This window comes from Podarcis erhardii, assembly GCF_964252035.2.
Source record: "Podarcis erhardii genome assembly, chromosome: 3".
Lineage (NCBI taxonomy): Eukaryota > Metazoa > Chordata > Lepidosauria > Squamata > Lacertidae > Podarcis > Podarcis erhardii.
Window position 1 is genome coordinate 34,246,562 of NC_138507.1, and position 26,975 is coordinate 34,273,536.

The window sequence follows — 26,975 nt, forward strand, 5'->3', positions numbered from 1 at the left end:
TCGCCCTAGGTACAACGATAGTGCCAAATGAAAGGTTTCATGGAATAAAGGCAGTTCAGCTGGGCTATGTTTAGATAGATGGGGAGTGAACAAAGGAGATGGTGTTTGGAAGGAACATTGGTAGGTGACAGATATTAGCTGTTGGACAAGACCTTTCACCAACTATTTCCTCAAAGAATAACCTACATAATCTCTATATTATTGTCTTTGCTCAGCTGTGGTTTGTATGCCAGTTGTATCCCTTTTCAGGATCAAGTAGATCAAAAGCAGAATCCAGATTGTCTAATGCCCTCCCCAAAGAGGTTCAGTCAGCTCCCTTTCTCTTGACTTTTTCAGCAGTCTTTTATTTCCATTTGGTTTTTGATCTGTGTTAACCTCCTGCTGGAGCAATGTATTTTTAATCTGACCCAGTTGCTTTATGCCCAACTCATGCTGTTGTTTTAACCATTTAATTGGCAGGTTACACTTGCTTTTATTTTGTTTTCTTTGTTTTCAATTTACAAGACTCCCAAAAGTCATTTTGGGGGCCAGAAAATAGAGAAGAAATTTTCTAAAATAAATAAATTGCAGTGTATTGTGAGAAGAAAGTAAGGAAAGAATGCATCATATCAAAGTAATTGTAGAATGACCAGCTCATTTCAGATTCAGGTAGGTAGCCGTGTTGGTCTGATGCAGTCAAAATATATTAAAAAAATTAAAAAAAATTGTCCAGTAGCACCTTAGAGACCAACTAAGTTTGTTATTGCTATAAGCTTTCATGTATATGCACATGTCTTCAGATACACTGAAACAGAATTCACCAGACCCTTATATATAGTGGGAGGGTGGGGTAGGGTTTTTCTCAGCCTTCTGTTTCAGTGTATCTGAAGAAGTGTGCATGCACATGAAAGCTTATACTTATTTTTTTTTAATAAATATTTATTAAAGTTTTTAAATATAAATGCACAAATAATAAACAATCTTACTTCTATCACAGACATAATTTCATCACTTCTTTGGACTCCCTCGCGTCTCCCGCTCCCATTTACATCGTTAAAAGTTTTTTCCAAACAAATTATCAACTTGTTTACAATCTCATGTCCACTCATTCAAATATAATCTAGCACTTCTTCCAAAAAATTTTATATTTTCTTTAGTCTCACTTATCATCAAATTTCAAATCTAATTTAGTGGTGGCCAATTTTTTATAATCTAGCATCCTTCTTAACATTCAACCAAATTACAATGTTTTTGTAGATACTTCTTGAATTTCTCCCAGTCTTCCTCCATCTTCTCTTCTCCCAGGTCACGGATTCTGCCAGTCATCTCGGCCAGTTGCATATAGTCCATCAGTTGCATCTGCCACTCTTCCAGTGTGGGTAGATCTTGAGTTTTCCAGTTTTTTGCGATGAGTATCCTTGCTGCCGTTGTTGCATACATAAAGAATGTTCGGTCCTTCTTTAACACCTTCTGGCCGACAATACCCAGAAGGAAGGCCTCTGGTTTCTTAGTGAAGGTATACTTAAATACCTTTTTCAGCTCATTATATATCATTTCCCAGAAGACCTTCACCTTAGGGCATGTCCACCAGAGGTGAAAGAATGTTCCTTCATTTTCTTTACATTTCCAACATTTATTATCAGACGAATGGTATATTTTGGCAAGTTTAACTGGGGTCATGTACCATCTATATATCATTTTCATTACATTTTCCTTCAGAGCATTACATGCGGTGAAGTTCAGCCCAGTGGTCCACAACCTTTCCCAGCCCTCAAACATAATGTTATGCCCAATGTCCTGTGCCCATTTTATCATAGCCGATTTAACCATTTCGTCTTGTGTGTTCCATTTTAACAGCAAGTTATACATTCTAGATAGTACCTTGGTCTTTGGTTCTAACAATTCTGTTTCTAGCTTCGATTTCTCCACCTGGAACCCTAACTTTTTGTCATTTTTAAAAACTTCTTTAATCTGAGCATAATGTAACCAGTCTCGCACCTTATCCTTCATTTTCTCCAAACTCTGCAATTTCCAATTGTCTCCATCTTTTTCTAATATTTCCCAATATTTTGGCCATTTGGCCTCCATATTGGGTCTTTTTCGGGCCTTAGCCTCCAGAGGTGAAAGCCACCTTGGAGTTTTATTTTCCAATAAGTCTTTATATTTTGTCCAGACATATGAAAGCTTATACTTAAACCAAGAACAAACTTAGTTGGTCTCTAAGGTGCTACTGGACAATTTCTTTATTTTTTATATATTCCAGTTCATTTCAATATAGGAGAAGGATAAACTAATATATAGGGGGCATGTAGCACTCTGGTGTGAGCTTAGTTACACCAAATTAGTAGAGGAGAATCAGGTTCAAATTTCCCACTCAACCACGAACCTCAGTGGATGATCCTTGGGCCAGTCACCAACCCACCTCCCAGGCTTCGTGTGATGATAAAATTGGGACGAGGGGAAAAGAATCATACAAGCCAATCTGAGCTCCTACCAGGAATGGTAGGACACTAGGACCCAGATGTCATAAACAGAACATTCCCTTTGTAAGCAATGCTTCAATAATGAAAGAACATTTCTAAAACTTTCGTCATGTCATTAATAGTGACATTTCACCTCTGTGAGCTTTGACCTATTGGAAATATGGTCATAGCTGTCTGTTTGTTCCTTTTGATTTCCCACATATTGAGATATCCTCAACCCAATACTGTTTTATAAAATAAAAGTCAATATTATTTTGGTTCTCTTTACTTGCTAGTGTAGGTCAGTCTATCTGCTGGGTTTATTTTTAAAATTGTACTTTCAATTTTGTGATTTTGCAGAAACAGCATGTAGAATACTGACAAGTGTAATAAGTATTCTTATTTGTAGAAACATATATACAGTATCTTTTTCATATGCCTAGTCCCTTTGTTAAGTGATGAATATTCCACCTATATTAATTAACAATCTCAAATTGGAATTATACTACAAGCAGGATTCGATAGGTTATTTTAATAATAATAATGTAGCAAAATCTAATGCCTTTCTAAATACAGAGATAAAGTAGTCGAACTAGCCAAGGAAGGGTTTGTTTTGTAGGAACTCAATTTCAAACCACAGTGGGACTGAAGAATACAATTTAAGGAGACTAGATTCAAACAACCTGATTTGCTCATTCCAGCATTAATGAAAACTGACAGAGAATATTATTTTTCTCTATATAAATAGATCACTGGGAGGCAGAGTGATATCAGAGAGACAGGAGAATCTCTAAAACAAAGAGAAATGAATTGCATTTAGATAGAACAACAGTAGATGATTATTAACAACCATAGAAGTAATAAGATGGGTTAAGTAACATAACAAAATTTCAAATGAAAGTTCCTGGTTTTATTGAGAGGATTGTGCTGCCTATTCTTGCAATAATGAAGGGCTGAACTTAACAGGTCTATGTAGTTATGTACATGTAGGGAAGGATTGTGATCATACCTGTTAGCCTCACCTCCTGGTCATTCCCACTGCCCATACATTGGACACCAGATCTACACATCTAAGGATTTTCACGTGTAGTATAAACTGAACCATCTAAACCCTGCAAAACTGAAAGTAGAGACTGTATAGTTTATGCCTACATGTATTGAAATTTATGCATATAGGCTTCTGCGCAGATGTGAAAACCAAAGCATGTGCCATGGGAGCAGGACTGGCAGGTGCAGTCACAATTGCTTATAAAGGTAAATGTCTACAAAGGGCTATCTCATGATGGTTGAAAAGGCAACCATCTGAACCTACAACTTAAAAAAACATGCAACCAGGATTCTTCTCATTCAATCTTTTAAAGCACTCGACCAAGAGCTTAAAATTACTTTGAGGTAATAGAAATAACGACAGAAGGACAAACACTTACGAGGGCTTGCAAAACGTAAAATAAAGGTAATGAGTCAGTCTACCGCACACTGCCGCTTTATAAACTCAAGAGATCCATTTGTTAGCCCTGAACGTCTCCTATTAAAATGCACCAGTAGTCAGTTAAGTCCTTCTATGGCAAATGGAATGACTCCTTAATTAATGTAACATGACATAAAAGTATTTTGTGAAATTGTAACTGGGCCTAGGCAAGGTTCCTTGAATTGCTTCTGATTTTGAGTACGACGTTCGTAACTTATTTAAGGACCTAATGTAACAAAGCAGTTCTTTAAAGTCTCTGTGAAAAGCAAGCCCCTACCAAACAGAAAGGCTTTAAGTTGTATGGATTTAGCCAGGGGTACTCAGTTTTGTTTACATATGGACCCCCAATCTGTCACTTAAAATCCTGGGACTTAAGCCATAATTAACTTTCATATTGGTCTGGAATTTAGTTGCAGCAGTCATTAGTTCACTCTCAAACCTATTTTAAATTCCCTTGTATTTCAACCGCAGTTAAAAGTTCAGTGAGAAGATTTGTTTGAAAGAAAACATAGAAAATATCCATATTTTTCTTCTGTCAGTCTTTCTGACTGAGGAGTGGGGAACTTTGCATTTCCTTGTGGGCAACATTCCAGCGACATTTACTAGTGATGTGTGGTGCCAGATGTAAAAGTGGGCAAAAGAATGGACATGAATTTTACCTTTGCAGGGGAGGCTACATTCCAGCCATGCAAAAGCCATCCGAAAACCTCCACCCTCCTTGAAGGAAGGAAGAGGCAATGTGTGTTCCAGAACACATTCCAGACAGGCAGAAGCACTTAAGGATATGTGGCCCATGAAGGTCAATTTGGTCCCCAAGTCTGAGATTCTGCAGCTTATCCAAACTGTGGTTGATTTAAATAACATCATCTGTACCTAGAGTCGCAGCTACTGTTTACCTGTTAACGTGGTTGTAAAGAAGAGCAAACGCAACTGACCTTGAAGGGGCTGCAGGAGGAACCCGGATCCCTCTTCCCCGCATGGCTCGTCCACGAGCTGACTCTTCTGAACCATTTAGATATGATAATTCTCTCAACTGCTCTTGACGGATTTCATCATTATAGTCCTGGAAAAGAGTAGGCAGAAGAACATCCTGTCATCTGTATAACTTGGGTCACTTTTGATTTCAAAATAATTGGAGATACATACATACATACATACATATATATATAGGCTTAAATGAATCTTTTTTTATAAGAAGAGTTTTTTTTGTTCTTGGGGGGGAAACCCTAAATATTTTACATGGATACATTATTCAAATATATGCAGTGCACTATGAACCAATAAAAGTTATTGCTTATCCCATTATACTAAGCACATTCACACCCATATATGTTCAGTTGAGCTGAATACACCTTGCTCCTTCGCCAGTGTGCTTAAGAGTTCAGCCTTAAACCTACCTTGTCTGCGCATAGGTAAACCATGTGCAGACACCTAGTATAGACAGTCATCTAGTTGAGAAAACAATCCATGGAGAATAGGATGGAACTGTATTCACTGATTCTACCTTTGACCTCCACATGTTCAAGGTCATGATTGCCAAGGGGGCTATGCTTATACACCCAAATCCAAGTAATCAATCCTTTGTGCAATCAACATCCTACAAAAATGGAGTGTACAAAAATGGAGAGTACGGCTCATACCAAGGAGCTTATACACATTTAGAGTATGCACATATGCCTCAGTGCAAATAGGAACTTCTATGTGCAAAGGCTGGTAGCGGACGTAGTGTCAGTAGGTATGATCCTATGCCTCCCCTTCTCCTTTAGAACACTCCTTTACAAAGCTGTCACTTGGACCTAGGAGAAAGCCTGATCTATACTGTGAAAGAACTAACAGGATATTTTAGTAGCAATGAACCTAATGATCTTTGACCATTTGTGTCTTCAAATAATCGTCTTCATCACAGAGCCGCAAATGTCTTCAAAATGGGAGTTTCTGCCTTCAAGCCTTAAAAACTGCATTAATTTGGAAAATATTACACAGTGAAGTCGCATGAGGCACAGCCTTCCAAATAAAATCTCAGTGCACTAATTCCAGAGCACTCTGTGTGCTTCTTCTGAACCAGTAAGCAGAAGACTGAACCAATGTTTTTTCTGAATCTGATAACAGAATTACATAAGATGCCCACCAGAGAAAATGTGTAGTAATTCTACAGCAGTCATTTAAAAAAAATGTGCATTAGCACCACTCTCTTATGTCTGCTGCTGTACTGGAAAGACTCTAATGCATTTGGTGGCTTTCAGGTAGGAAAACAGCACACCAGATTAATTAAGCCTTCCAAAAAGGAGGGGGGGGGGAATTCCTCTTTGCAACCTCTAAGTAATGACAAAGAAGGCAAATAGAGAGAATGCTCCAGTGGCAGAAAGACCAGTCTGGTTTCAAAAGCGACACCTTTGTTGCATTAAGAAAAAAGAAAAAGCACCACAGTCATTTGTTTACACAGCACTGTGGCTTACAGTGACAGTTTGCTATAGATTTGTAATAGCACTACCTACACAGTTATAAAAAAGGAGAAAAATGTATATCAAAGTGGTTTCATTTTGCCGTAATCACAAAAAGACAGGGGAATATTCTCTGATGTATTGAGCCCCAAGGCATGCTACTAGAAAGGCATCCCAAAGGGCTTTTTAGCTTATATGTGATGTTTCTGCACACAGAATTCTTCCTTTGAGCTATCTTTCCCCATGGGTTTTATCCCATGTTATTTGTTCTTCATAATTAGGAGAGGTTTAATTCTAATATCAAACTAAGAGCTGGCCTGCACATTTTGCTCATCAAAGAGAAATGCCTTCACATTAGTTCCCATTCCTGCCTATAGCTGCAGTAAACAAATCTTCTGTCCTATGAAATGGGGAATCTGATGAAGAGCTGGCATGGAGATATCCAATGCTGTGAGGGAACAAAATGAAGTACCACAGAAATCAAGAAGTACAGTTGACAATAGGCTTCTCTCAGTCCACAGACGTAGAGGTGTCATTGAGAAACTTGGTATTTCTGGATGTTTTATGTGAGGCTCTGCGATAATGAGATCTAGTAACACCAAATAAGAAGACAGAAAGTGTGCCACCTATAAGAGTTATGGAACCTTGTCTCTGTTGGGAACTTATTTAGGGACCAAGCCATTTAGAATTCAGGTCACTGAATATGTGACGTCTGATCTCCTTGAAGAAGAATTGAAAGAAGTCAGTGGACCAGCCTTCCACTGGAAAACTAGATTGCCTCCAGCTTCCAGAGAAGGTTGAGGGGTTGTTTTTAAGAAAACAAACAAGTCAGTCTTAACAAGGAGAAATATCAGAGACAGGTACAACACAAAACCTAATGCCCCAAAACCTAACATAGCAGAGCCTTTCCAAACTCCCTTCTCGCTGTACTCAAACCTTGCTTTAAACTGCCTTTCTCCCCCACTCCAGTGTCATTGCTAGATTTACCACGTGTTGCATAAGATTAGTTTTGAGGATCTGATCAAAGACTTAGCAATTAGAAAAAGTAGGATTATTATTTTTCAAATATAAATAAAGTGGAAGTATACAAAAATAAACATTATTTTCCATCTTACTGTAGGTTTTTATTTCATCTTGAAAAATATTTTTTAATGGTTTATTATTCTTTATATTTTGAATTACATATTTGGGGGCCTCAAAATCTTTTAAGTGCTTAGGGCTTCTAAAGCTCTTAATTTGGCCCAACTCCCACCCACAACCTCCTACCGAAAGGACGATATCTCTCCCACCCCCACCTTGTTTTTCTTTCTTTGTCTCACCTGCCAGAAAAAGTGCCCCCCCCCCAGTGACAGGGAGAAGAAGGACCCCCAACAGGTTATGCCCTCTACTATTGCCCTTCTCTCAAGGTGACCCATTTGGCTCTGAGGTGGATTCCTGCAAGGGTCAGCTACCAAGTCTTAGCCCAGTCCACGTGTCTCTTGCACTCCCAGTGACTCTGTCAGTATAGTATGACAACAGATCAGTGTAACTATTATATAGTGAAAAATGCATTTTATGATTTATTTATTTTTACTTTTATAAGCTTTGGTATCTTTGAGTGTACTGGTTTAGGTTTTTTTAGTTTTTAGAAATATATAATTAGGCTTTTACAATTTGTGACCCAACAAGAGAATACAGGCCAATATCAATGCATTGTGCCAGCAATTTTATCCTGCCCTTTTTGCTTTTAGTAACTCCCAGAAAGCAGCAAAAATGGATGAAACTGAGAGAGTTCCCTGCATGCTGGTAGGATAACAAGGTCTTATTTAAAAAGAACTGGTTAAATACACTATTTGAACTGTCAATCTATTTATAGTGGGAATAATAAAGAAAGACAACTGTATGCAAACAGAGAAAGAGAAAAAGAGAGAGAGTGTGTGTAGTTATGGAGTTGAAATATTTCATTTTTATAATTGCAAACATTTATCATATGTGCTCTATTTGGCATGTAATGAAACTGCAATCTTCTAAACCTGAAGTCTGCAATTTTAGATTACAAAGCTCACTCCAACTCTTTCATTAATCTGGAAGGCAACATTAAATGAATCTTTCATAACTATTACGAGTCATACTAGAAATGGAGCTGCATTTCTGAAGGCAGCTGAATGCAGAGCCTTGCACTGGAGCTGGATGCAGTGCTCCTAAGACTTCCAATAACACAGAGATGGCAAGTCTGATGGAAGCTACACAGGAATAGCAATGAAGACAGAAAATGTGCCATAGAATTTGGTATGAGCAAACACTGGGTCGTTTGCACAAGCTCAAACACAAGCTTCTTTCTCTAATGTGTTAAGCTACATCCTTAAAGCGATTAATTATGGACGGTTCAAGTTAACGAACAGTAGTTAGTTCGCTGGGTAGAAAGAAGAAGACAGCACAGTTTTCAAGGGTGCACTTTACAGCAGTCAGTGCTCCTGCGCAGTCTCTTTCCATGGGTTTCCTCCAGACTTGCCCATTCTTGCCCATACAGTGGTACCTCGGGTAAAGAACTTAATTCATTCCGGAGGTCCATTCTTAACCTGAAACTGTTCTTAACCTGAGGTACCACTTTAGCTAATGGGGCCTCCCGCTGCTACCGCACGATTTCTGTTCTCATCTTGAGGTAAAGTTCTTAACCTGAGGTACTATTTCTGGGTTAGCAAAGTCTGTAACCTGAAGCGTCTGTAACCCGAGGCACCCCTGTACAGTTGCTCCCAGTGAGTTTTTTTCCTATAAAAATAGGAAGTTATTACAGTAAGTGCCACAGTTTTCAACAACCAAAAAGGGGGTGCCACTACTGCATACCCTTGAGTACTCCCAGAAAAACAACAACTGGTTGCTCCCTTGTATTCTTATGCATAGAAAGGAAAATACACACACACACACACACACACACACACGAGAGAGAGACTGAATCAAGTGAGACTCAAGCATATTAATTGGAGAGGGTGTCTGTGAGAACCACTTTTAATGCTCAAACCACACACACACCTACACACACACACACACACCTGTTAGTCTTTAAAGTGCCACATGACAGAGGTGTGCAGGCAATTAGGTTCAGGGTTTCTTTTCTGACTAAGTAAAATGGATTCACTTTCCTCTTTGGAGGAGGCTGTCCCTTGCACTTTCTTACCTTAAGAGATGATCCAGTGGTTTGTATTATTGTACATTTTCTAAAAACTCTGTCACTTCACAGTTTCCGCTGCCCTGTGCCAGCCCTTACAAGCCATTTTTGTGGGCCATAAGCCTCCAAAATCAGCCTTACGTTACAATGCTGCATAGTAGAATGTTGCCTGTGAAGTTTCGAACGGCTCTGCTTTGTTGGTTTAAGTAGAGCCGCATAGGGTTTTTTAAAAATGTAATTTATTTATTTTTTAAAATCCTGCACTGCAAAGCTAAGTGAACATGAAAATTCATAGATCTTCAGTGCTTTGAAGCCTGATCTCTTGCAGAGCCCCTGGACCTTAAGAAGCATGCATATACAGCTATTCTGTACAAAAAGTATAGAAAAAACAGCAACAGAGCGCTCTGTGACTTTATAAGGGTCCTGCTTGCAATTGGGATAGCGACAAAATATAAAATGGAAAGTAGACCAAGACATTCAGTAGTAGAAATGGGCTTCACATTCTGCTAGTTCCACATACTGTTCCCTTTGTGCTGTCGGGGTTTCAATACTTTTCCTGCTCCATTTTTCCTATTGCTTGTGGTGGATGTTTTACTTTGGTTGCTTTTAATTGTTTTATTTTGCTATAAACTGCCCCATATACAATTGTAGTTGCTGATGACTATGTCATCAAAAAAGGCCCTGCTGTCAGTGCACCGTTTTTAAATTTTTAAATTGAAAGTATATCTGAAATTGTAAGTGGCTGAGTGGAATCATCCACATTTTCAAAGCTCAAGGCACAGAGAAGGGATCTAAGCAAGTCTGTTCTTTGCTGTGATTCAGCTGAATGCATGTCAGATTTGAAATGCAAGTTCAAGTGCATCTCCTCTTGAAAGCGATACCATGCAGATAAACATCTTATCAGAATTTGCATTAAAACATTGATGTTATTTACCTGTAGTGTATTGCTTTGAAAGGGAAACATTCTGGAATGTACAGTTCAATGCAATTGCATTGATTGGAGGTTTTGTGAATCATCAAAAGGTTGAGGCTAGAACCCTTCTTCCTCCCCCTGCCCTCAGTTTTTATAACGGTAACATTTTCAAGTTTCATTGAAACCTCCCAATGGAAAAGAGAGAGAGGTCTGGGACAATGCAAACCTTGATGCTTTAATGCTAAACACTGTGTGGGTGTTGTTTTTTGAGACTGTGATCATGCACACAAGCAGCTCAATATTCCATTTAGATAATGAAAAGCATACATAAGCAGAAGTGGATACCTATGTTTAGAGCCTCACTTAACTTCCTGCTCATGCACATTTATGCTTCTGTTATCTAAACTTTAGATTCTAACTGAAACATTGAGAGAGCCATGCTCATTATCACATCCAATTCTGGAGTTTCGTGCACACAATGAACTTGCACATAAGCATAGCTGGAAGCAAAAAAGATTCATGAGAATAAATTGCAGAGATGGAAAGCTCTGGCAAGAACAAGTTGTGCATACACACAGTTATTCCTAAAGTATGGCTATCCAAACCAGAGGAATGGCAGAGAGGCAAATGCATAGACCCGGCTCTGTAACATGGACAAGACATATCAAGTACAGATGGAAATTTGGAGAAGACATTTGAAAGTATCTCTACATGTGAATACTTTTTTATTAACATATACTGTACATTCTCCTTAAAATGAAACAGTTATTTTGCTGAAAACTGTTTAAAAATTATGGATATAATATATGATATCAATCCTATGCATGAATACTCAGAATGAAATCATGCTGTGTTCAGTTGAGTTTACTCCCAAGTAAGGTAGAGGGAGAAGGTTAAGGTAAAATAAGGTAAGTGTATTTACATGCATGTATGTGTGTGTGTATGTTTGAAAATGGACACTTCACTAGTCACTGCACACACGAAAATCTTAATTTCCTTCATTCAAATCCACTGCTTAAGTATGAATTATTGACTGTTGCAGTGTTAAACCCAGCAGTCTCTCATGTAGTAGCCGCAGAATGAATGAACTTCGCATGCATGCCAATGAAGAAAAAACGACTTTCACATTTCAAACAGTTAAGACAATCAATCTAACTAGAACAAGCAATGAAACGTTTGACCATCCTGTTACTTTTTTTTTTTTGACCGGGATGTGTGTGTGTGTGTGTGTTTACCTACTTGTAGTCATTTCTTTCACCATAGAGATTAATAGGGCCATTCTGAATCAGTGCTATAGTGGTAAGTTAAAATTCCAGGTGCTGCAATTTTAATAGCTACAGAGGGTTTATAGTATAAAATGGTAAGTACCCAGATACCTGGGATGTATGGGGAGTATGGGGAGGTATATTACCTCTGGTGGGGGACATGTCATGTTCCTCCTGGGGTAGTTTGTCCAGCTTTGGTCCTGTCCCCCCCACACTCAGCTCTCGCCTGTGGCTCCTAGAAGCATGTGACAATGCCACATTCTGAGAAAAGGCTTCAACTGGCAGGCTAAATAAACTAGGCGAGGGTAGCCAATGGGTCTCAAAGCCTCAGTGAGTTAAGAACTTCCTCTTTTATGTGAAGACTGGGTCTGGTGGATTGAGTGGACAAGACTACTAGTGGGTCCAATGGTCAAAAAGGTGTTTTCTGCATGTGCTGTAAGGGGAAGTGAGGGGCAGATGGGGAGCATCCAGAGATCTGCTGTTAGTCGGTGTGCAGTATACTGAGATAGGTGGATGAATGGTCTTATTCAGTACAAGGCAGAGTCTAGTGTTCATACTGTAAATATGTTCATTTATGTGTTGGTAGAGCTAAAGAAGTCTGGATGGAATGGTTCAGTGAAGTGGCGGGAACTGTAAGACCACCACTTCCTAGAGGCGAAAGTGCCACTGCTGACAAACTTAGTTAGCAGTGAGGAGGAGGAGGAGGAGGAGCCTCATAGTAGAATCAGAGTTGGTTATCTAGTCCAACTTCCTGCTGGTGGAGGAAACTGACTGCTACAGCATACTGATAGATGATAACCCAACTCTGCTTAAATCTTCTGACAAAGGATAGTTCAGCACCTTTGAAAGCAGTCTGTTCCACTGTCAAACGGCTCGTACATTCAGAAAGTTCTTCCTATTTTGTTTACTTAGAATATAAATAGATAACTTATATACCACTTGACTTTTTAGAGATAAATCTCTAAGCAGCTTACAAGTATCACAAAATATTACCAATAAAAATCAGAATAACAAATACACTATTAAAATGGAAACCACCCGTAAGTTAAAACAAAACAATTGACAGCTGAATAGTATAATCCCCCCAAACCTCAAAAAAAGGACTGAAGGGGGGGGGGAGAGATCAAATTGATAGTGCCTGCTGAATCACTTTTGGGAAGGTATTACAAAAATTTTAATCTAAACACATTTGGGTCTGGCCCTACCTTCTAGAGCAAGAGAAAACAAATCTGGTCCATAATCGATGTGACAGCCTTTCAAACATTTGAGGATGGTTATCCTATGACCACAATATATCTAAATGAGTACCCGAGAGTGGGGGGGGGCAGTTGTTGTGTGTTCATTCCAAGCAGTCTACAACCAGGTGACATCCCAGTGCAATAAATAGAGCCCTCTTTGCTGTACATCTTAAGGAAAACCAGTATCTCGTTTTTATTTTGTTTATTGTTGGCAGCACAATAAATCTAAAATGTGCAAGAAAGGCAACAATACGTGCCCATTATCTCTAGGCAGTTTGCAGGCTGAATGAGAATGTCTTCCAGGTAACAGAAGCCCAGAAATGTCTACTGGCAGAGTGCAGAGAGGCATAAACCATGATCATGAATACCTCCTTCTGAGGTTAAATGACAGCTGAGGGAAATCTGTCAGTGTGCCACGGACAAGGCTAGCCAAATATAGATGTCATTTTTCTCTTTCAATGTGCTCAATTAAATCTGTCTGGCATCATCGGCTGGGGGTGGAGGGTACGGTGGAGGGTGCTGAAGTTTCCAATACACCGGCAGAGAGGGGGGGAAAAGGTCTCACTCCCTGATAGCTAAAGAGGGCTTACTGCATCGTGTTTCTTGAACACTGCTGCATTGTACCGACAGCCAGAAAGTTTAATTCTAGTTTGTGTAAGTATATATATATATGTGTGTGTGTGTGTGTGTGTGTGTGTGTGTGTAATGAAAAATAGTTTTATAACCTGTTCTGTCCAGATGGTATCTTATGATGGATAAATTAAATAGGATTCATTAAAAAAAAATGGAAATGCCACTTCTCTAGATTGTGATTGTTGTTCGAGCTCCAAACCATCACAAGCACTACATAAGCACTGTTTTGTGCACTTCTTGCAGAATAAATAGCATTTAATTAAATGGGGCTTACTTTTGAGTAAACAACTCATAGAATCAGGCTACCCACATGCAGGATCAAAATTAGATGAATAGGAGAGAAACTGCTGGGTTCCATCAGAATACTGATGGAAACATACAGTATTCTAGTTTCTGCAATCTATCGGTAGCCTTATATATACACAAAATGTGATGTGGTTTAGGGTAAGGGGAGAGGAATGGACAAATGAGATGAGTTAGTATTCCAAAAAATGAAGAAATACACCTGGGAAAATCCTTTGTTCATGAATAAGTAATGCATTCATTGTGCTTTGATGACAATTGGTATACTAATTTAACTGTTTTATGAGGGAACTGGCTGCTTTGTTCCAGTCTATCTCCCCCTCTTGTATACTGTATAGCGCTGTGATCTAAATTGCTAAGCCATTTAACAGCAAGTGCTGATGTGGAAAATTTAATATATTACTCTGATGGAAACTATGGCATGGGCACCCTTTTGGATATTGCAAACTGTCTCCTAAAACAGATGTTGGGTAATGAATTTCCTGGATTAAGGCAGCCAACTGTTGAAACGCTTATAGTAAGTTAGTTTAGTAGGTGTAAATGTTGATAACCTACATTATTTATATTTAAGATGCTATTCTCAAGAAGTTTTCAAAAACCTGGAGCCACAGCAACACATTCCACTAGTGTAATAGGGCATTTTGCTGCTTTTTTCTTCCATGTGCCACCCCAATAAAGACTAGGGGGGTCAGAACAGTGTGGCAGAGAGGAGAAATAATTCCACCTGGCAAGCAAGAATGTTAGTACTGATTAAACTACTGCGTTAGTGTGACATTAAATTCCAGCCAATATGTGAACCCTTGTTTCCAAAGTCAGGTAAGGTGTGCATTTCCAGCACTGAAGAAAGAACTTTATAGCTTCGTGAAGTTCAGTAGTTCCCTCCCAGCTACTTCCTTCAACAAATCAAGCAGGCCCAATGTTTAAATAAAAGATTGCTTATAAAGAGAGTGCCAAATGTTAGATAGCTATCAAAGCCTCTAAAAATTCCAAAGCACGAAATAAACCTTTCAACATAATAAAAAAGCAGAAAACACATCCCTTTTGGAGGAAGGTGGGGGGGGGGGAGATGCAGTGCTGTCCCTCTGCTTAAGTTGCTATAGCTTGAATAATACAAAATTCATTTTTCTTAGAGCGTCATGGGTAGTGAAAGATAAATTAGTTCGAGGAGTTCAAGGTGCTACAGCAGCCTTTAAGCTTCGATGCCTTTAGGCAAACTTAAATGCCAGATGATTTCTTTAGAAGAAAGTTAAGAGTCACAGCAGCACATTTTTTATATACCTTTATAAATGCACTTCTATATTAAAGGTTTTTCCAGCTATACTTACAAAATGCTAATTTTAGGACCACAACTGCAACAGTAACTTGCTGATTAACAGAAATTGTTACTGTTGCTCCATATAACTATAAAGAGACTGGACCTATGTCCTCAAGGCAATCCATTTAGGTGTAAACTTTCATAGGCTGAATAATTTATTTATTATTTTGACAGTTTTGTATACTGCTTAATTACAGTTGTCTCTAGAGACTTCCTACAAGGAAATAATGAGTTAAAATGATAAACAGATAATTCAATTAAAAAAGAATTTTAAAAGTCTTCAGCATTTGCTGGAAGCTCAACTGGGAGGGGCGACTGTCTGACCTCAACTGGAAAGGCGTTCCATAAAATTTGGCCTACGATACTGAATGCGCAGCTCCTGGTGCACCACTAACAGTGACTCCCCTGAAGACCACAGTGATCAGATATATGGGAGAGCAGAGATCTAAGGTATCATGTGGTTCCTGAACTATCCCGAATCCAAGTTGTTAAGGGCACTGATCAATGCAAGAACTTTTAACCTGGCCCAATAGCGTATAGGCTGCCAGTACAAGCTTTAGAGTGCTGAAGCTATGTGCTAGTGAAATTCTGTCCACATCAACAGAATAGCCACAGCATTTTGCATCAGCTGGAGTCTCCAGATCTGGTTGCAGGGTAGCTCCACACAGAGTTAATAGCAACAATCAAGAGTGTTTGCACTCTGGTAGCTTTAGCAGAGGAGCAGTTCAAAATGGTAGTACTGTATGTACAATTTGTCACAGCTTTCAGCACCCCCCAACTCTCTATCCCTGGTGTATGCCAGTCTGCATTGATAAAATATTGCAGAAAAGCACCTTGGATGTGATCATCTGTAGGATTGCCTCACAATTCTTCTGCAGTATTCTACTGATGTGCACATTTAAAACACCTCATAAAGAGAATATTGATAGTTCTTGTAGAATCATATCAAATTTGCTTGTTTATCATGCTTTACCAGTTCAGACAAGTGCATCAGTAAAACACTGCGGAACAAGAATCATTAAGTAATAATGCATACCCAGTTACTTTTACAGTGTTTCATCAGTAACAGAGAAAAAGAAGACATAAATGAACATAAAGTTTCATCATTGTGTGTTTGTCCAACATTTGGAAATTTGAAAAGGAACAATGGATAATTCCTGATGCATTGGTTCTACTTCAGAAATAAGCCCAGGTAATTCAGTATTCTAAAATTCAGATGAAGAGAATTTCAGAACCATGACTACTCAAGATAAGAAGTTTGTCCATGGAATACTTCATTTGTTTTCCTCAGTTTTCTTTTCTATTATTATTATTATTATTATTATTATTATTATTATTAAAACAAACTTCCTAACTTACCAGCCAGTAACTGGACTAAGGCTGCAATACCCAGTGACCTGTAAGTCAATCCTTTTGAGCACAAAAGAGCTGAGATTTGAGGAGGCATGTACAGTGGAACCTCGGGTTACGGACGTAATCTGTAAAAGAGGCACGTCTGCAACCCGCAGAGTTCGCATCCTGCACAGGCGCAATCCGGTGCTTCTGCACATGCATAAAGTGCGATTTAGCGCTTTTGTGCATGCGGCGAAACCCGGAAGTAACCCATTCCGGTACTTCCGGGTTTCCCACAGTCCATAACCCGAAAACACGTAACCTGAAGTGTCCGTAACATGAGGTGCCACTGTATAGCAGCATACTGTAAAACTATAAAGCAAAGATATTGATTCGGCTCTTCTGTACATCAACTGTACAGAAAATCTTTCCTAGAATATCATGGATTAGCTAGCATAAAAGTAAATGGTGCTTGGGGCACAGGCAGTGTATGTTAAATAGAGGATACAATTCCAAACTTCTGATATTTTAGTTTGGCATCCAGATTCTATAAATTGCTGTAAACTGTAGTGACATTTTTATTGATTTTATAAATTAAAACAAATATATCTATTCTGCCCACGGATAGAATAGTAATCTGCATAGCTGCCACTGAACAGCCTTTTTGTGTCTGTCTCAGGAAACATCTATGTCTTTACAAGGGAAGAAAAGTACCTTCCCTCCCATTGCAGTTGCTGTTGCTGTTGCCGTTGCTGTGGCTCTTGTTGGGTGCAAAGTTTCTTCATGGGATGATGAGTAATAGAAGGCAAATATATCTCGCCTTTTACAGCTAGACCACATTTCATAACTGCCTTGCTTCACACAACTTCCATGCTTTGGTGAGGAGAAAGGGAAAGAAAAACAAGTGCTGGAGCAAGATTCCTGGGTCCAGACTCGTTCTGCTATTCTGCATGTGTATACAGACTATGTGCTTGTCAAGAAATGGGAAAGCTACATATGAGTGCTGACTGAACTGAAATGCACCTTTGGTCTTAAGCAGACCACTTTCAGTTTTGTCCTACAATCAAGCAGTATAAATGAAAAAAAAATATGATGGTTGCATTTTGTGGGAAGGAGAATCATGTATATTGGTAACCGCTTTGAGGTTGCAGGGTGGTTTTGTTTTGTTTTTTACAATCAAGAGGTATGTAAGTTTTATGAAATAAATAAATATGTTCTTGGTAGGCTTGTATATGAGAGTGTACATTCTGGTGTGGTTGTATATGAGGGTACCTATTCTCACTGAATAAGTCATCTTTCCAGCGGTAATAGGATTATTTTGAAGCTCTCATACAGGGAATTTTAAAAGTTGTAACCCTGGATAATGAAGCCTTAAGAGAGAGTATCATGACCACTTACTGTGTGGTGCCATATTTCCTCTACCAAGCACTAACCATATTGCATGCTGCTCATTCCTGGAACCAGTTGGGCATACAGTGAAGCAGAGGAGGAGATAGTAGTGCCTGGCTCCTTGCGTGGTTGGAGTCAGGAGGCTAAAAATGAATGGCGCTTCATCTCGTTACAAGTGCCATGGGGAGGTTTCCATGGCCAAACAGCAAATCAATGTGGAAATCTAGTCGTAGCTGAATCCCCAAGAAACCTAGGTTTCAGTGGGGAAACATTTCAGAGTTATATGTGGTGTTATGGTTAGAATGATGGACTGGGAACTAGAAGCCCACAGTTCAAATCCCCACTCAGCCATGAAGCTCACTGGGTGACCTTGGGCCAATCACTGTCGCTTAGCCTAACATATGTACTTCACTTGCAACTTCACTGTTGCAAGGATAAAAGGGGGAGAAAGAGCAAAAAGCTCACTGGACAAAAGTTCAGATACAAGCACAATAAACATGATTTTTGAAAAATAATTCAGCAGCCTACAATTGCAGAGTCATTTCTACATTGCAAAGGTTCGTTCTGATGTGATAAATGAGGCTAGTATTGATTATTGCTCCCTATCCTAACAACTTGAATACTCAGTCATCCCCATGTTAAAAATATATTAGCTTTACAGGAAACAGATACCTGGAAGCTTTCAAAGGGCAAATTACTACAGTTCAAATGCAGAGTAAATGACTGGGCACTTCTATACTGCCCGTGTTTGTTGGGCAGTAGCCATAAAGTGACCTTGGCAGAGCTATTTACAGCCGTTTTTTAAATGCATCATTTAACCTGCAGCGAATAAAAACGTGTTTATCACATCACCTTTAGCATTAAGTAATAATTCACTCTTGTTTTCTTTCCATTGTTTTTGGCACTCTGTCAGGAAAGTCCACAAAATCATCACAAAAAGGTTCTTTAATTCATTATTTAATTCTAGATCAAATAGGCTTGCTAAATTGGATAAAATACTATCTTTACAATCACAAATGTACTCTTCTCAGTCGAAGAAGGAAATTGCCTACCATAAAGACTTCCAATGATTTCCCAATAAACTTCGTATGAATACCGCTACTGCATAATCTGAATTTGCAAAAAGGCATATTTATTTATTTGATGTTTCCCCTGATTTATGTTCTTGAGAACCTGAGGCCACTTCAGCCACGACCCTGTTGCCTCTAAACATGGGTATACCCACAGGTAATGAAATGCAACTATAATGTGGAGATCTCACTATGATAATGTGGAGAGCTTTACGCTTTTGTCTCCCCCATGATTCCAATCAGACCTCACCTAAGCCTGTATCTGCTGTTGGGAAAAAACTCCAATGAATACTCAAGGAGGCTCCTATTTCAGGAGCTTTCTCTCCAACTTGTGTAGAATGACGGCAACCAAGGAGTGTCAGGTGATTATTCCCGATCTCATCACTCAAGTGTTGCTTTTACACCTGAAGAGGGCTATGATGTGAACCCAATTTTTAACCACGTCAGTGAGTTGACAGCCCGGTGACACCATTAAAAATCCATAATTTGCAATATATGTTTCAATTCCTTGATTGACTGGGGATGACCCACCACTTACAGCAAGCTCATCTATACGCTCTGGACTTGACATGAGGCAACCTTAGTACCAGAAGATGACTCCTTGGTGTTCCAGAGCTCAACTAACCAGACTTAGCCATGTCTTCCCTCTGCAAGATTTGTAAAACAGTTGTAATAAATCAACATCTAGAGTTCTCTAGGGTTGGGGAGGGCAAATGTTCTCAGCTTTGTACTATTCCCTCCCTAAAGCACTCTGCCCACTTGTTTTGACAGTTCTCGCTCTCTTTCTTTAGAGACGAAAGCTTGATTCTTCTCCGTACATTGAATAATTGTTCTTCCAAATTGCTTGGTACTTTAGCCAACCTGGACTACAATTGCTTTCCTCATCCCTCTAGAGGTCATCATTAATGTCAAGACAAAACCAGAGCAGTGGCTTTGGAATTTCACATTAATGTTCCTTCAGAACTCTTGAGTAAATGCAACCTAACCCTGAAGGCTTACCACTGTCTAATCTATCAATTTATTCTAAAGCCTCTTCAGTGGATGCTTCAATTTGTGACATCTCTTCAAATTTATCACCTGAAATGAATAGCTGCCAAACAAGTGAATGGTATGCAAATAATTCATTTTGCTTCCTTACAAAACCACCACTAACTCTTATACCTGAGTGGTGCAGTGCCCTATTGATTTTCTACAATACATCCTACATCTAAGGCATTGTTCCTTTTCAAAAAAGCACTGGTCTTGATTATATATTTAGCTTCTCAGATTTATTTCTTAGCATGGAGATAAGCATACGAGATATAGGGAGCTCAGAGCACATTCTTCACTCTAAGACCACCTTCAAGCTGGACTGTCAAATGACTGAGCCCTTCAATCTTGCCTCTCCCCGCTAGCTGACTACTGCTGGTGCTCCTCCAACTGGGAAAGGCTATCCAATCCCTCACAGCTGGAGATGGAAGCAGAAGTAGTGGACAGAAGGTACAGATGTGGGAAAAATTATGTTCAGGGTTCACATTTTAGTGTGAACCTATCTGCTTCACGCTTCCCAAAACAACACACAAAGTGAAATGCAGCTATCCTTTGACATCCAACACTTTTCTGAATTGTGCAATGCATTGCTTCAACCAAATACCATGTCAAACATAACTGCAAAAAGCATTAGGGGAAAGTTTGCACAAAAATGCATGAAAACTGCTTGCAAAAATGTGTATACTATGCAAAAAATGTAAAACGTGTATTTTCAGAGAAATTTGCACCACAATGATGCCAAGTTTTCACAAGGATTGCAGACTGATCTGAAAATGTGGAGAACTGGAGTCTGGAAAAATGGGAAACTCAAAGAGCCCCAAATTGACTTGTTTGTCTATCCCTAACAGGAGGAAGAGGCAGCTGTGTAATGAATGACAGAACCAGTGGCAGAAAGGAAGATGGAAGGGCTGATAGTTTGGCTTTGGAAGGCAAGCTTTGAGCTATGTGAATGTCCTGCAAGCAATCTTTTTATCTTGCATCTCCACCCTTGCTTTTCTAAATACTCCTTGCTTGCCAGTCTTTAAGATGTTGAACTACCAAACTGAATTAGACCTTCACCTCTGCACTTTTTAATGAAGTTCATAAGATTCAGGGCCGGCATTTTGGCACCTGAGGTGAATCACAAAATAGCACCCTCTCCCTAACAGGGAACGAGAGGTGAGTGAAGATCTACAAAGGGAGAATAAAGAACTACATTAGGAACTGTTGAGGACTTCCGGGTTAGCGCGAACGGCTAATGGCGGATTCCCTCCGAGCTCCGGAGGGAATCGGCTCCGCTGAAGACGGGTCTTGCCGTGCCGGCGACACGGGGACCCTCAGAAACCGCAGGCGCGGAAGCCTGCGGACTTGGTGACTCGGTGGGCACCTTAAGCGCCCTCCCCGACCCACGAAGAGCCTTTTTAAAGGCTACGGAGAGGGTACGGAGAGTGGCGTGGTGCTGAGAGTAGACCGCTACTTCAGTGGAGCGAAGCCGCGAGCCATGGCCGGAGAGCGCTGACTTTCTTCCCAAAATTCGGATTGGATAATAAAGGACCCGTGAGTAGTGGAATTTGGACTTTAAAAAATTTTTACCTTTTGAATTCGGCACGATTGGGGGATGTGTTAAAGGGAAGTCCGCACCCCCTCTACTTACAGACGATTTAAAGCAAGGAACGGAGAATTAAGGCGGAATGAATACTGTTTTGATGATTTAAAAGTTTTTCACAAATTTGATAGAAGAAGTTTTTGTGCTGGAGAGAAAGGGAGGAACTTTGGAACTTTGTGTGTAATCCCCCCCCCCAAAACCCGGGAGTGTCCTGTTTGTGTGCCGGAGGAAAAAGTGAAAGGAGTTTGACAGCTGTCAAAGGAGCTGTCAAAGGAGCTGTCAAACGGGTGGACAAAGTAAAGAATTTTGTTATTTAATAACTCTCTGAATTAAAGGTGATACATTTGAACTGAGGTGATTGGAAACAAAGTAGTGATAACAACAAAGTAACAGATTATTGGAAAAGGACTACCAAGTAACTGAAAGCCCCCTAGGGGGAATTAGTGATATTACAATGGCTGCAGAGGGAAAATTACTGGCGGAGATAGAAAAAATGTTCTTTCTCGTGGGAATCCTGCAAGAGCAGAGTATGGCTTTGAGCGAAGTATTTATGACCTTGAATTCTAAAACAAACAACTCTGCTGAATGCACAAAGGAGATGTCTGATAAAAAACCTGCAGCTGAGCAGGAAGAGATGCTCTTGGAATTGACAGAGAGGAAAGAAGGAGTGCAGACACTACAAGTGGAAAATATCAATCAGGAATCTACACTGTTAGAGTACGAGCAAGAAGACCTTTGGATTACAAACCTGCGAAAGATGAGAAAGAAGAAGAGGGAAGTCCCTGGAGTACTTGGAATATTAAAACTAAAAAGAATAAAGCAACATGATTGGGACTTTCCTCTTGAGTATGGAAAAGTAGATGATCTTTCGCAGCAACCATTTTTAAACATTCTGGATGAAAGAAAATATGATGTGACACTGACTGAACTCCTTCGGGGTCTCAGGACCAACAAAGAGGACTACCAATATAGTTGGCAGAGAGGGATTGACAGAGAATCAGAGGCCTCGGACGTGAGGAATCCGGGCTAAGAACTATTTTTTGTTTGTTTTTTGGACATTTGTTTGGGAAGGGACAGAAACCGGGGCGGGGGGGGGAGAGAGAATAGAACTATAAAATGTTATGATTTGCTTATTTGGTTAATGTGACCTATAATTAATATAACAAAGGGAAAAATTTGTGGAAGGGAAGTTAGATCGACCTTAAAAAAAAAGAAATTAATGATTATAAGAGAATCGGATAAGTTGAATATAGATAAACAAAAAGAATTAAATTTTAAAAGTAATATTAATATGTTTAAGAGGTTAGGTAAGAACTTGCTGAATTAATTATTGGAACTGGGATGTAAGAAGAGGGGGTGGGGGGAAGTCAATGAAAGAGGGTAAAGAAAATTAGGGTATGAAATTGTATTTGTTTGTTTTTGTCTTTGTGTGTGTGTCTGTTGTTATAAAATGTAAAAACCCAATAAAAATTATAAAAAAAAAAAACATTAGGAACTGTTGTTCCTGTGGATCCTGTCACCTGAGGTGGTTGCTTCACCTTGCCTCATGGGTGGGCCAGCCCAAGTAGGTTTTAGTTTTAAAGCAAAACACACTACCATCTCTTTGTCCTTGCAGCCATGTGTCCTTCTGCATGTTGGGATGTCACAGTTAAGGGACTATTTTGAATGCTTGAGTCAGGATCAAAACAGTTACTCTGTATTAAGGAAGCTAGAGAAATTGGTTCTCTGTGAATTCTAATAGAAAATGACGAAACTGGAATGCAGTTATAATTTGCAATCCTTTCACACTTCTCCACATGTAGTGATGCAGTTCTTAACTCAAAAATGTATTAAATTATGTATAAAAATGTGTAAGGGTAAACTAGAACTGCACTCTAAAAATATTATTTAAATGCAAATTCATGTACACACACACACACACACACACACAGAGAGAGAGAGAGAGAGAGAGAGAGAGAGAGAGAGAGAGAGAGTTGGGAGTAAATCCTATTGAGCACAGGGATCCTAACACCTGGGTAAATTTGCATGGGATTGGGCTGCACATCTCAAAAACAAAAGTTAGAGGGAGAAGGGCGAACCATTTTGAGGCAATAAATACTAAACAAGCATCCATCACCAAATGGGTAACTCCTCAGTGAACCATAATAATATTATAATCATAATAAATCAGAGATTTGAAAATAAACTGAAGTTATTAGATTTATGAACACATCAATAATACAATTCACTCCTTCCCAATGCACAATGTCAGTGGACTGAATGATGGGGAATCTAGTGGAGATTTGCTGTCTGAGGGGATATAATATGTGATGGGCCCTGTTGGTTTGATGGTTTTAGTTATCTAGCTTTTTACAGATACACAGTTCAACATAGGATGCAAGACCATAGGCTTAAGTTTACTTTCCTCTGCAGTGGCAACTATTGTAGACAGAAAAATCACCAGGTATTGGATTCCTTTAAACAATCTATTGACACTGAGAGATATAAGATAGAACCAACCCTCACAGTGAATTCTCCAGACTCCTTTAAAAAAAGAAAGAGTTCTTATCAACATCATACAGTATTGTCAGAATTTGCTGACAATAATGTAAGTACAATTTCAATACAAATAATACATAAAGGTAAAGGTACCCCTGCCTGTACGGGCCAGTCGTGTCCGACTCTAGGGTTGTGCGCCCATCTCACTTAAGAGGCTGAGGGCCAGCGCTGTCCGGAGACACTTCCGGGTCACGTGGCTAGTGTGACGAAGCTGCTCTGGCGAGCCAGCACCAGCGCAGCATACGGAAACGACGCCGCGGTGATTCGAACCGCTGACCATGCGATCGGCAAGCCCTAGGCACTGAGGTTTTACCCACAGCGCCACCCGCGTCCTTAATAAATAAATTATACCAAAATTAAAAAAGGAACTACTTTAACATAATATAGTACTGTAAGGTGTCCAGTACTGGGCACCACAATTTAGGAAGAACATTGACAAGCTGCAACATGTGCAGAGGAGGGCAAACAAGATGATGACCAAGGGTCTGGAAACCAAGCCTTATGAGGAACAGTGGATGAAACTGGGTATGGTAAAGAGAAGGCCGTGAGGAGATTTGATAGGAAAATTCAACTATCTAAAGGGTTGTCACATGGAAGATAGAGCAAGCTTGTTTTCTCCTGCTGCGGAGGCTAATTAATACCCCATACATCATATATCGGGACACAGGTGGCACTGTGGGTTAAACCACAGAGCGTAGGACTTGCTGATCAGACTTGCTGATCAGAAGGTCGGCGGTTCGAATCCCCACGACGGGGTGAGCTCCCGTTGCTCAGTCCCTGCTCCTGCTAATCTAGCAGTTTGAAAGCATGTCAAATTGCAAGTAGATAAATAGGTACTGCTCCGGTGGGAAGGTAAACAGTGTTTCCATGCGCTGCTCTGGTTCACCAGAAGAGGCTTAGTCATGCTGGCCACATGACCCGGAAGTTGTACGCTGGCTCCCTCGGCCAATAAAGTGCGATGAGCGCCACAACCCCAGCATTGGCCACGACTGGACCTAACCATCAGGGGTCCCTTTACCTTTACATCATATATCATCTGTGGACCAACCTCAAGTTCTGGCTCCAAGTTTGAGCAGAGATTGTTTTGAATGTAGGGTTGTTCCACAAGGATAGCGTCTGTCTTCATTTTCACATTCAAGTTCTTTCACCCATATAGATGATAGTTTATGTGTTGTGCCTATGTCCAATAGAATTTGACATAATAAAATACTTAGCTTTTGTTAAATACTCTGCTCATTATCAGGCTTTCTCAGAATGTTAGGTCCATGAAAGCCATCTGTTTAATATGACACTTGCTCAGGAAAGAGGTGAGCTGTCTCCATAGCAGCCAAGGTACGGGGACAAATTGTAATTGTGCTCTCATTTCTGGTTCTGTAAGTGGTCTGTTGCCTTTAAAAAAAAATCTTTTAATCTAAATAAGCCTTTGCATCTCCAGCCCTCTAAATCACATACACAGCATGTATTTTTAAAAGCTGTGTGGTACTTCAGATGTGTTAAATGGAATAGTGCAGGTTTTCTTTTTATCCCTATTTTAACACATATATATATATATATATATATATATATATATATATATAATAAAAGGTTTCCACCTTATATAAGCAATTGAGTCTGGATTTTTAAAAAAGGATAAACAGAGAGTAAGAAGCTGTCCACCACTTGTTTTTCTAATTGGATCCACAGGGTGTTTTCATCCTCTTGGATAAAAATGCCAGGTGTCACAACTGATGCACTTCATAATAAGTTATTAAATTTGGTATTCCCCAGCCCCCTTCCTTTAACTGCTTACAGAGCATCTTTTTGGCTAACCTTAATGTCTTTGATTCTAATATAAATAATTCAGTCTTATTTTGCTCATTTTTAATTGTTTCTCTGGGTTCCAAATTGGGAGTTTTTGGAATAGGTATGCCACTTTTTGTAATATGTATTCTATACATTAACATTTAGTTTATTTTTTTCCATATAGCTCCTTCTGTAGTAATATGTTGCCAAACTGTGCCATAATTATATTGATATAGCTTATTCAACTTTTGGTTATGTATACACTGAAATATCTGATATTTTTTGTTATAAGATAGTGGAATTTGTAATGACTGAATTATTATTATTTACTGTATTTTGGAAGCTAAATGGGCTTTATCAATGTTGAGTCCTAAAATTGCCCAATGGTGTCCATTAATTGTAATGGTAATTTAAAATATTTAATGGTAATTTGTAATGGTAATTTAAAATATTTTTAAAAATTATGGGTCCCTTATCTGGCATTGGGGAACAAAGCCTGAGAAAATAGAGGAGCAGTTATAGTGTCGGTCTACTGAGAGCTTGGGAGAGGTCTATTGAAGACATCACAACAAGCAGCCAATCAGAGCCATGCACAGGATCACACTGTAAAAAAGTTTTATGTGTCTTCAGCTAATGATGCAGTGACTACTTCTTAACTAAAAACATTATTGAAATTTGATGGGGGGAAATGCATGAATCTACCTTATGGGTATCCATCTAATCTACATACTGGTTCCTTTGGAAGCTCCGTATTTTTTGTACTTATCTAAAGCTTTGAATTAAGGCTTATATGTGATGCAGAACCCAAAATGTGTCCAATCTAGAGGAAAGAATAGACATAAGAAGAGCCTGGCTGGATCAGAAGCAAGGTCCATCTGAGAAGCATCCTATTGCCCAGTGTGTCCATCCAACCAGAACCCTCAGGGAACTCCACAAGCAGAACAAAGGGACAATGCCCATCTCTCTGTTGCCCCTGCAACTGGTATTCAGTGACACATGGCCTCTGAATCTAGAGGTTTCACATATGCATTGACTCACATCCTCAAGCTATAGCTGTCAATTTTTCTATCAAGCAACACTGAGGATAT

General features: G+C 39.4%; 1 protein-coding gene across 2 annotated transcripts in view; it reads right to left on the minus strand.

Annotated features, from left to right (window-relative positions):
* The window catches only part of KHDRBS2 (KH RNA binding domain containing, signal transduction associated 2), a 354,578-nt gene that overhangs the window by 126,587 nt on the left and 201,016 nt on the right, over positions 1-26,975 (minus strand). For both annotated transcript variants that reach the window (XM_081857320.1, XM_081857321.1), the window contains exon 5: positions 4,845-4,972. In XM_081857320.1, the coding sequence (XP_081713446.1) occupies positions 4,845-4,972 (128 nt within the window). The remainder of the gene's footprint in view (positions 1-4,844; positions 4,973-26,975) is intronic.